The 12,955-nt window shown below is 35.8% G+C and overlaps 1 protein-coding gene across 3 annotated transcripts in view; it reads left to right on the top strand.

The window, feature by feature from the left end:
* The window catches only part of LOC115216307 (neurogenic locus Notch protein), a 35,327-nt gene extending 22,625 nt beyond the window's left edge, over positions 1-12,702 (top strand). For 2 of the 3 annotated variants that reach the window (XM_029785511.2, XM_029785510.2), the window contains 5 exons: positions 61-174; positions 2,572-2,691; positions 4,324-5,772; positions 9,690-9,707; positions 12,405-12,702. In XM_029785511.2, the coding sequence (XP_029641371.1) occupies positions 61-174; positions 2,572-2,691; positions 4,324-5,772; positions 9,690-9,707; positions 12,405-12,580 (1,877 nt within the window). In that variant the 3' untranslated portion in view covers positions 12,581-12,702. The remainder of the gene's footprint in view (positions 1-60; positions 175-2,571; positions 2,692-4,323; positions 5,773-9,689; positions 9,708-12,404) is intronic. The other variant, XM_036506669.1, reaches the window with a different exon arrangement.
* Positions 12,703-12,955: the final 253 nt, after the last annotated feature.

Genomic DNA, 12,955 nt, shown 5'->3' with positions numbered 1-12,955 from the left:
TCGGTATCAAACAAACAAAATAAAGCTTCTAAATACTGTATAATATTATATTTTCTCTAGGTATAAATTACTGTGATGCACAACCGTGCTACAATGGAGGCACATGCACTTCGAATCTTAATGGTTATATCTGCAACTGTATGAATGGGTTTACAGGCAAACAGTGTCAAAAAAGTGAGTTATTTATTAAATTTTATGAGCTAAGATTTTCGTTCGGTAGGAGGAAATAAAGGCAAAAAACTTTGCGATAATTCAGTTGGTATAATGTTTCCTTTAATAAAAGCATAAAAAAAAATTGAGACGGCATCAAGTTGCTTGCTTTGTAAAAAAGAAATATATTTACCTCTGAAGACTGTGATTGACTTCCGCACAAAAGCCTTATTTACACACAACCTTAGTAATTCCTTTTATTATTAACAGAAATGTCGTTAGCATTTCGATAGTGACATGAAGCATACTATACTTCTTAAGAACCCCATACTCTGGAACAACGCACAGCTTAAAACTTCACTCTCTAAAAATAATGCACTTACAGTTACGCAGATCAATGCTTCATTCCAAAAACTGGTTTTCTTTTCTAAACCGTAAAATAATTCTGCCTTCCTCATCGGCTTTCCATACCGAGTTTGATACAATACTCTCTTAAATATCTTGATAGCATCCAATAAAAATTGCTCACCTAACAACAATCTTTACTTATTAAATTTTCTAGTCTTTATCTATCTTTCAATGACCACCTTACTCTGACTGTTATAAAGGTGAAGAAGAAAACAGAATGAATCAAATTAACATTTCATTAGTCAGAGGCCAAACAAGTCAATGAATAGAGAAAACAATTCCTTCTGTTTTAAAATTTCTAGCCCTTTGCAATCTCCACTTGAGCACATTTATGCAGGTCTCTTTGTCTCTTTCTCTCTCTCTTTTTCTCACTTAGACTTCTCGGTTTAGATATTGCTTCCAATCCTTTCTCTTTCTCTTACTGGGGACTCTTTCTGTTTGGCTGCGACTTTTTAATTTCTTAAATTTTTTTCCAATTGATTTCATATTCGGTATGTTGGTGTAGTTTTGTATGATTGTCATTTTCGCCATAAATTAACAAGTAAAGATTTAATAGCTTTTAAATTTTCCAAATTTAGGGTACTTTTAGTTGATCGAAAGCCACACACATAGAGGAACCTGTTTCCATAGTAATAAGCCAAGCTGTTGCCAAACCGCTTACCCACGTGGTCATTTTTCGCATATTAAATGCTCAAAACACATGAGATATGAGATAGTTGTGAGATGTGCTGAAAATGATAGCTAAATATGCCTTAAATCACGCATTAATATTTGGCGGGGTGTATAATTCTATGAATTCCCGTGTGTAAATTCCAAACCATTTAAAAATTATGAGGGTTTATATGGCAGGCGTAAAATAGAATTCCGCCAATATTTCATTTGTTTACAGCTGACAAACCCTGTTGGATAGCTTCCAAACACTGTTGTCTGACTGTGTAAAAATGATCAAACTCTGCATCGCTTTTAAAACAATTTTTCTGGAAAAGTGAATTAGCTCCTGAGATTCAACGTGGAAAATTACATCAATACACCAAATTTTAAAATTTTCCTTAAACTTTAAAATTTCATCAAATGCAGCCAAACTGAAAAGATCCGCTACCTGTATTAACATCCTCTAACTGTATCCGTTAACATAAAAATAATAGAAAAGGTTAGAGGCCCGTTCTCTCTGAAAGCAACAACATATTGTGACGATAGAGTATCAAGATATTTCTTAAGTTCTCAGAATTTTGTAACCTGATATCTAGTCTTCATTTATAGTCATGAAGCTTCACTGTAACTGCTTCAGTTTGAATTATTGTATGTCACTACTACAGAATTAGATAACCCAGTCAGTTATAATTAGTAGCAGCACGGAAAAATGGAGTATTTTGTTCGTGTTGGAATCTAGTCTTTTTTTGGGTGACCATTTATATTTTTTCTTTTAAAGTTTATTTGTTCCAGTCTTTAGAATGTGGCCATGTACCTCGAGGCATGTGGGACCGCCTCAGGGAATTTTAGTCGAATTAATTGATCCAAATACTTATTTTATTTTTAAGCCTGGTACTATCTATTGGTCTCTTTTGCCGAACCTCAAGGTTACGGGAATTTAAACACACTAATACCGGTTGTCAACCGGTGGTGAGGGACTAACAGATACAAACACATACATACACACACATACGATGACCTTCCTTAAGTTTCTTTTCAGTTTCTACAAAATCCACTTAAAAGGCTTTCGTGGGCCCGAGGCTATAGTAGAAGACTTTTACCCAACATGCCATGCAAGTAGGACTGAATCCAGAACCATGTGGTTGGGAAGCAAACTTCTTACCACCACCACCGTTACAAAAGGTGTAGGAAGTAAATAGCTTGACTCCCTTCTTGGACTAAACCAATGCAATTATTTCCTATTAAGAGATAACCTCATAGCGCGATACCGATTTAAAATAAAGGAAAGCGAAAAACTTAATATATTTTGAAATACTCATTTTATTTCTTGGAACATCACTAAATGTTTGTCTATTTTTCTAGAGATGCGACCATGCTTCTTCGAAAAAGAGCCATGTTTCAATGGAGGTACATGTATCAATCGCGTCAATGATTTCATTTGCCAATGTCCCACTGGATTTACCGGAAACAGATGTCAAAGTGGTAACTGAGAGCTTTAACAATATTATTTACACACAGTTTTTTTAGGAAGACGTAATATAACGCGATTCTAGTAATTTAGAGAGAAGGTCGTTTCTGAATTTTACACTATCTAATTCTAAGAGAAAAAAATTGGTTGATTTTTCTTTTGATTAAGAAGCACGTGAGATTTAATTCAATATATGTCATCTGTTCTCATACTCAAGGCGAATTCGACGTGTTTACCATCAGCTTATAATAAAATTGAGCGCTGTAACCTGATTTTCAAAGGAAAATTAGACGCACATGAGGCAATAAAATTTCATATGAATCTTCAGAACTAAACTTTCACTTAGAACACTTCGTGTTAACTTACAAAGTGTATATAACAACTTTAGGTAAAAAGGTCCGAAAGTGCTTTAATTTTTGTCTGTTTAAATGTGCTCACATCTTTAACAAGAACTTAAGGAAATATAGTCACACGACTACTCTTAGATAATTAGTTGACAGTCATCGACGATAATATAGGTTTAAAATTTTGGCACAAGATCAACAATTTCAGGGGAGGGGATAAGTCAATTACATCGATCCCAGTGCTTAACTGGTACTTATTTTATTGATCCTGAAACGATGAAAGGCAAAGTCGACTCCGGCGGAACTGAGAATGTGAAAACGGACGAAATACTGCTTGATATTTTGCCCGGCATGCTAACGATACTTCAGCTCGCCGCCTTAAATGGTATTAACATTATAGCTGATTGTAAGGCAGCGAAGTGGCAGGCTCCTTAGAACACGGGAAAAATGCTTAGCGGCATTTCATCCGTTTTTACGTTCTGAGTTCAAATTCCGCTGAGGTTGAATTTGCCCATCATCATTTCGGGATCGATAAAATAAGTACCAGCTGAGCACTGGAGTCGATGCATTCGACTTACTACCTCCTCTAAGACTGCTGGCCTTGTGCCAAAATTTGAATCCAATATTAATACTTCATTTCTATAATATTAATAGAATAGTAATAACTCTAATTTTAGTACAGCTATAAAATTGCTTTCAAATTTTGACACAAAGCCAGCAATTTCGGGGGTGGGGTTAAGTCAGTTACATCAACCCCAGTGTTCAAATGGTGTATGTTTTATCGAACTCAAATGGATGAAGGAGTAAGTCGACCGTGGCGGAATTTGAACTCAGAAGTAAAAACGGAAGAAATACTGCTCATCATTTTGCGCGACGCAGTAACGATTTTCAGCTCCCCGCCTTAATAATATAACCATAATATTAATACAACTTTATTTATATTACCAATTGACGCTATATCAAGCATATTTGAATTTAATATGTTTTTAACGTTTTATTGATATGTGCGTTAAGTTAGTAGTTTTACATGAGATGATATGAGTTTTGCATTGACAGTTTTACTTTGGCTTCTGATATATCACTCAGTAAAAATTATATTGAGGCATAACTATGCTAACTTAACATTCGAGTTTTGATTCATTCAAAATGAAAAAAATCACGTTCACTTGCAACTCATTTACAAAATTAAGTCTTTTTGTAATGGTACTTTAATAACTCTCATAAAACAGTTTTTATTTCCTAACAATTTTATTTGATCACCTGCTAATTTTTTCTTTTTCTATTTTTTGCTTTTGAAACTAGTTCTTTCAGCATGTTCTTCAATAACTTGCCTCAACGGTGGCACATGTGTGAATTCGGGTACCTCATTTGTATGCCAATGTCCTCCTAACTTTTACGGTAATCTTTGTCAAATTGAAGATAAATGTCGCACAGTGACTTGCCTAAACGGTGGTCGATGTGTTACAGCTAACATGGTTCCGAAATGTAATTGCCCATCTGGATTTACTGGTCCACGATGTGGAATTTCCATTAATTCCTGTCAACCCTCACCGTGTCAAAATGGAGGAACATGCTATCCAAATGGAATTCAATTCACTTGTCTTTGCCCTGTTGGATTCACAGGACAACGATGTGACCAACGAATTTGCCCACCAAATATTTGTCAAAATGGTGGAACTTGTCAGATGATAAACAATCAAATCAGTTGCCTATGCCGCAGTGAATATTACGGAGACAGGTGCCAGGTGACGTACCAATGCAATCCACAATGTCAAAATGGAGGAATTTGTGACGCAGTCACACGAAGATGTAATTGCCCTCAAGGATTTTTAGGAATAGATTGTTCAAGTAGAGATGCTTGTGGTTCTAATCCAAATTTCTGTCAAAATGGTGGAACTTGTCAGATGATAAACAATCAAATTAACTGCCTATGCCGCAGTGGATTTTACGGAGACAGGTGCCGGATGACGAACCAATGCAATCCACAATGTCAAAATGGAGGAATTTGTGACGTAGTCACACGAAGATGTAATTGCCCTCAAGGATTTTTAGGAATAGATTGTTCAAGTAGAGATGCTTGTGGTTCTAATCCAAATTTCTGTCAAAATGGCGGAACATGTCAGGTGGTAAACAATCAAATTAACTGCATATGTCCAACTGGCTTTTACGGAAATATATGCCAGTTTCCAAGTCCATGCTTTCCAAAATGTCAAAATGGTGGAACATGTAACTTAAACACAAGAATATGCGACTGTCCTCCAGAATTTGGGGGTCGAGATTGTACGATTAGAAATCCTTGTGCTTCAAAACCATGTTTGAATAATGGACAATGTTATGTACAAGAGTCATATAATTACACCTGTACATGTACCTCTGGATATACTGGAAAAAATTGTGAGAGTTTGGTAACGGTTTGTGCAACAAACCCCTGTTTAAATGGTGGACAATGCTTTCCTATGGGCAGCAACTTTGTTTGTGCTTGTCGACAAGGCTGGACTGGACAGAGATGCGAATTTCAAAGTGATCCATGTAAGCCGAATCCTTGTCTTAACAACGGCGGCTGTAGCAGATATGGAACGAATGACTTCACTTGTTCTTGCATTAATGGATGGTCTGGTAAGCTTTGTGATCAAAAGAATCCAGCTGTGAATTGCCTAACAAACCCTTGTCGTAACGGAGGAACATGCCTTTATAATGCCAACCCAGTCACTTGCAAATGCCCATCTGGTTTTGATGGGAATTACTGCGAAGGTTAGTATAACTTTTGAATGTTTCATAATTTGATGCAGGATGGTGTGTGATTTAAGACCCGATTCAATCAAAATCCAAATATTACTTCAATTCCAAGTTGCAGCCCCCCCCCCCCCCCCTTCGCTTCACTTATGTCGTTTGTATCGTTCGGAAAATTTACCGTGCCCTGTTGCTATCATTCTTTCTAATCAAAAAATTAACTTCAAACTTATATTCCAAAAGCATGTAACTTTAATGTGTTGATAAGCTTGTTCGATATTTCAAATTTAGATTCCTTCAATGAATTTCCTTCAGAGTTCTAAAACAAAACAAAAATTCCTTTCCACCATTCTCAAGGATTGATTCGAACAAAAATAGAAAGGTCTTATAAAATAGATTATATTTATTTTATCGTAAATACACTAACTTTTCATATACAAATAACTTTAACATTTTATCTCCCTTTAACGTTAATGTATAAAAATTCTTTAAGCAAGAATGGTACAAGGTATGGAAACAGATATGCCAAATTAAATGAGTATCAACACTCTAATTAAAAATCATACGCTATGAGGAAAATACTACATTAGCTCCATGACAGTATTTTAATCATTTTATAAAGAACGGGAGACAACTCAAATTGTGTTTAGATATTGCTATCGCACCATAGACTTCAGAACAACTTTGAGTTTGGAGTACGAGATGAATTAAAGGTATTAGTAGACGGAAATATTTCCCTCAATCCATAATAGTTTCAAACACAATTTCAGTGTAAAAAGAGTGTGTTTTAGGAGTGCCATTGAGTTAATTAAAGATATATTTATGTGTATGTGTGTGAGTGTATACATATATACGCACATATATGCACATATAAATACACAAAAATACATACGTACAGATATACACACATACATATACATATATATGAAAATCCCACATTCAGCTAAAATCTAAGTAAGCAATATTTCATGGGAAAATCACTGCATTTTATTGATTTTTGGTCAAAACGCAATAAATCCAAGCTGTCCATCATACAAGGGTATTCATTAAAGTTTGACATTGTGAATAAGTAATTTGGGGCAGTAGGTAGATCACACATACGCACACACACACACGTACACACACGCTAACACACTGGTTAGAGCAACCGGTCATGCAGATACAATCATACAGGCATTTGTACACAAGATAGTGTACATCACACACAAACACATGCTTGCAGACACACACACACACACACACACACAGTGCAAAAATTGTGGGAAATACAAAAACCAGACAGATTTACACAAACATTATGTAAGACAACATTGCACACACTCACACGCGCACCCTTTTTTGCTCTCATGCACATGCGCGCGCGCGCACACACACACACACACACACACACACTACACACGTGTGATGCCGCACGCTTATACACACATACACACACACATACGCAGAACGCAGATTGTGGACAATGGAGCAACGAGACAGGTTAACACATATATTATGCAATACAACATTGCACACACCCACACACACACTCGCTCTTTTCTCTCTCATGCACACGCTCAACACAGACATATACATACTCACGCCACATACGCGTCATGCCGGGCGCTCACACACACACACACACGCGCGCAGAATGCAGATTGGGGGCAATGGAGCAAATAGACGGATTTACACACACATTATGTAATACAACATTGCACATAAACACACACACACCCACACACGCTCTTTTTTCTCGCATGCACATGTGCATATATATATATATATATATATATATATATATACATATATATATATACACACACCAATACCACACACGCGCCGTACCGTGCGCTCATGCACACACACACTCACACATACTTTACTTTTGTTTTAGCCATCAACTGTTTAACTATATATAGGTCAACTTAGAATATTAACGCTTACGATTACATTCATATGCAAGGGTTAATAAAAAAAATCCTGTTTCTTTACTGAAAATAAATAAATGCACTCTTTATAAAGCCTAGCCAGGCTCATGGGCCCGGTTTCCAAGTTTCTATGAGGTATGTGTTCTCCAGCTGGACGGGACGCCAGTCTATCGCAGCGTTACTCATTTTTGCCAGCTGAGTGGACTGGAGCAAAGTGAAATGAAGTGTTTTGCTCAAGAACACAACGCGTCGCCCGGTCCAGGAATCGAAACCACAATCTTACGATCATGGTGCTGACACCCTGACCACTAGCCACGCGCCTCCAGGTGCTTCTTTACTTACCGTTTTCAATATTCTACTGTAATATTCAAATTTGGCTCGACTTTTGACTGAACTCCCACATGTATGTAATGATTTCATGAACATGCAATGTTGGACAAATCGCGCACTCTGATTGGCCAGTTGGATATATTTCGCTCTGTGACGAAAGAGTTCATTGCGTTTTACGAAAGAGGTTACTTTTTAACACGAAAAAGCTGGAGATATGATTCGTAGAGCAAAAAACTAATTGTGTAGTAAAGTTCCCATTTCCATGGACAATAGATTAATAACAACTTCTACAAAAACATTATTTTGGTGCCTATTGCATTTTGCAATCAATCTTTTCATATATACACATACATACATACATACATACATACATACATACATACATACATATGCATGCACATACATACATACATACATACACATACATACATACATCATACATACATACATACATACATACATACATACATACATACATACATACATATGCATGCATGCACATACATACATACATACATACATACATACATATATGCATACATACATACACACACACGCACACACACACACAAGCATATATATATACACATATGTAACAATTGTAGGCAATGTTAATTAATAAATCAATTTTATCCATTGAATCTCTCTGTTTTCTTACTTAATAATAATACTTCATATATGTATATGTTTGTGTATGTGTACATACATACATACATACATACATACATATATATATATATATATATATATATATATATACATATATGCATATCAATAATATATATATATGTATGTATGTATATATATATGTATGTATGTATGTATGTATGTATGTACGTACGTACGTATGTATATGTATCTATATAAATGTATATACATATATTTATACACACAACACGCATGGCCACGCGCATACAGACACACACGCATATACATATATATATACATATATGCATATCAATAATATATATATGTATGTATGTATATATATATATATATATATATATATATATATATATATATATATATATATATATATATATATATGTATATATGTATGTATGTATGTACGTACGTATGTATATGTATCTATATAAATGTATATACATATATTTATACACGCAACACACATGGCCACGCGCATACAGACACACACGCATATACATGGGAATGCAGAAAATTTCTTGGTTTTAAGTGTTGCGACAGGCCTCGTTGGCAGCCCAACGATCCCAGTTCTTTTACTGAGCATAAAAAAAACTGAAGGCCTGCTGCAATAAATGTGTAAATCCTCCTGTGTTTTCTTTTACTCCCAAACCAGGAAATTTTTAACACCCCCTTGTATATGCAATTTATAAAATGTTAATACGTAGAGTGGAGGCGGGTGGCTAGTGGTTAGGGTGTCAGCACCATGATCGTAAGATTGTGGTTTCGATTCCTGGACCGGGCGACATGTGTTCTTGAGCAAAACACTTCATTTCACGTTGCTCCTGTCCACTCAGCTGGCAAAAATGAGTAACGCTGCGATAGACTGGTGTCCCGTTCAACTGGGGAACACATACGCCATAGAAACTGGGAAACCGGGTCCATGAGCCTGACTATGTTTTAAAAAAGGGCGCATTTATTTTATTTAAATACGTAGAACATAACATCTTAAACAATTGCTAAAATAGTGCTTGTATTTTTCTTATTCTTTTGCAGTTATCACCCCCCAAACGAGTAAGTACTGAAACTTTATTCATTCTTGCATTTCCTATTTGATAATATATCTACTGAATCCGATTAGTGGTTTTAATTTTTATTTTTTTAATTGTCTCAGACATTAGACTTCGGCTATGCTGTGACACCGCCTTGAAGAATATTAGTCTGAGGAATCGACTCCAGGAGTTATATTTTTTTAAAGCGTAGTAATCATTCTACCGGGTTCTTTTGCCGAACGGCTAAGTTACGAGGATGTAAACACAGCAGCGGTCGTCAAGAAATGCTGGTGGTGGACAAACACAGACACAAAGACAACTATGCATCAATATATATATATATATATATATATATATATATATATGTATAAAATATTACACAGCTTTGACGGCTTTGATCGGTCCGATGCTATAGTACAAAACATTTGCCGAATGTGCCACGCACTAAACTAGGAAACGTGTGGTTAGGAAGCAAACTTCTTATCACACCACCACGCTAGCGCCTGTAAACTAAACAACACAAGGAATTTTGTCCATTGCTGTAACCAGTTCTGCCAGTCCTCCACTTAAGCATTTGTTAAAATTTCTAAAATTTATTCTTATCATTTTATCCTCCATTTCTCAAAGAGATTATACCGCCTAAATAATCATATATATATGGGTTTCATTTTCCATTTCTTGGGCGGGGACAGAAAAAAAGAACGTAGCTCGTGGTCATTTAAGCTGCCCTTCTTTGTGCGAGTAGTGAGGCAACAGACAATGGGGTTTGTTCGATAAATGTAAAACATTTCAGGTTTATATCATGAGGGCGGTTAACTTTGATAACTTTTATAGGTCTTACCAGTATAGGCCCAGGCCATGTCTAACTTAATAGCACCACCTGGCGAAATATTTTAGTCATATATGGAGCACCATGAACCACTCTAGCAAAGAGTTATTATAGTTGGAGACATATCCGGCTGTAGGAGGTTGGTCCGGGATTTTTTGAAGAAACTTGTCCAGTGAACTTTTGAATTTGATGAAATCCTTTTCCGTTATGACGTATATTGGTATGGTATTAAAAAGAACTTAACCGGTTAAGGCAAAGCAGTTGTGGCGTAATGTTGTTATTTGTCCTGAGTTCGATTTTTGTAGTGGGCGGATAGCACGGAGGCCAAGTCTTGGGTGGATTTCATAATTGATGCCAACATCATTGGTGCAATATTGATGGAATATTTTCCACATCACACATATGATGTAGCGATCCCGGCGACGTTGGAGAAAGTAGAGATTAAGTGTTTTTAGTTGACCCCAATAATCATAGGCTGTCATGCCGTCTATCTTTCTTGTTATTGACTTCTGGAGTGCTCCCACTTTCATAATGAGTTGCTTCGTGTGGGGAGAACACAGTGGGTAACAGTATTCAAGGTGGGATCGGGGAAAAGTAGAGTAAAGAAGGATGGGCATCACTAGAGCGGAAAGTTCTTAGAATCCAGGAGCATATCTTGCAGGCCAAGTCAACCTTGCTGTTTACGTGGGAACTCCAGCTTAGATTGTTGTTAACAATTACTCATAGGACACTGGTGTTATTGGATGTGTTGTGTGGACGCCCCCAGACGATATAGTAGACTAGCCCAATACGTAGATATAGAGGAAGAAGTCTAGACGTCGTAGAAGAGTAGCGGTGAGAGCACCGCAGAGTAGCGTAGTAGAGGTCATCCGAACGTGCGACATAACAGGATGACACTAGGAAGTCACCCGAGGGAAGGGCATATGTTTCAGAGTATCCAAATGCTTCATTCAACAGCATGTGGACTAACTGATTTTCAGAATACAAGGCTGCAACAGTATTTACTCATATCTAATCCTTATCACGTATTGGAAATGTTAGTTCCTACACTACGTGAAAATGCAGCAAAACAGTTCTATCAGCATGAAACCCAAGGTTTGGATGGAGTGCTGGCAGTAATTTAGACAATATACGTGTTTTTGTTTGTGTGTGTGTGGTGGGGTGTTTGTGTGTGTGTGTGGGGGGGTGTTTTTGTGTATGTGTGTGTGTGTGTGTGTGTGTGTGCGTGTGGTGTGTGTGTGTCTGTGTGTGTGTGTGTGTGTTTGTGTATCTGATAGAGAAAGAGAGAGAGTTTATCCTTAGCATTTATAAATGTAAATGGTGCGGCTGAATTGTTTTACCTAAGTGAAAAAATATCGAACATTTCAACAAGGATCTACAAGTGTGTGACTGGCCACTCAAAGCCAACTGCCATAAATAAAAAAAGTTAGAGGTTCCTTACAGCAAAGCAGATCGATGAATAATTTTCAAGATTGGATTTACAGACTTGCTATGTAGTCAGTCTCTTTTAATTATATAAAAGTAATGATTTAAATATGCTTGAATAATCGTCGGTTTAAAAAGATGTATGATTTAAGTAGTCAGTCAATAAAATGTGTCAATGTGCTTCTATCCATATGTGTCTGTGTAACGTGTGTGTATATGTGTATGTGTATGCACATATGTATGTATGTATATATATATATATATGTGTGTGTGTGTGTGTGTGTGTATGTATGTATGTACGTGTATGTCTATGTGTATGTATGTATATTATGTATATATATACGCACACATGCATACATGTATACATATATATTCACATACATATATATACATGTATATGCATATACATATATACATATATATATTGTGTTTATATATATATTTCTTTATTTTCTTTTTCAATAGACTTCACGTGTCCTCAGGCATCCGGTCTTTTCCCTGACCCACAAAGCTGCAGACATTTTTACCAGTGCGATTGGAACCTTTCCTACAGAAAAGATTGTCCCGGAAACTTGCATTTCAACAAGAATCTACAAGTGTGTGACTGGCCACTCAAAGCCAACTGCCAGATTGGAAAATAAATACACCTAAAATGAACTTCTATAATCCCCACTGTTTCCTAAAAATCAAGACTGAATTTTCATTTCACCATACGATGATAATTTTTAATTTGAGAATATATTAATAAATATTTTTTTTCTACTACAATCACTTTCACTATATATATATATATATATATATATATATATATATATATATATATATATATATATATATATATATATATATATATATATATATATTTCATTGTTTATATATAAATGATTTTGTCTAAATAATTTAAAATGCTTTTCCTGTGATTCTAGAATAAAAATAACGCATGCATAATTTTCTGTCATGATAATTCTTTCGGAAACATTTGCAAGAAATATATATATATAAAATTGTGAAAATCA

Source organism: Octopus sinensis, linkage group LG10 (assembly GCF_006345805.1).
Source record: "Octopus sinensis linkage group LG10, ASM634580v1, whole genome shotgun sequence".
NCBI classification, from domain to species: Eukaryota; Metazoa; Mollusca; class Cephalopoda; order Octopoda; family Octopodidae; genus Octopus; species Octopus sinensis.
The sequence above is the reverse complement of the archived record's forward strand: the minus strand, read 5'-3'. Positions and strand labels throughout refer to the sequence as shown.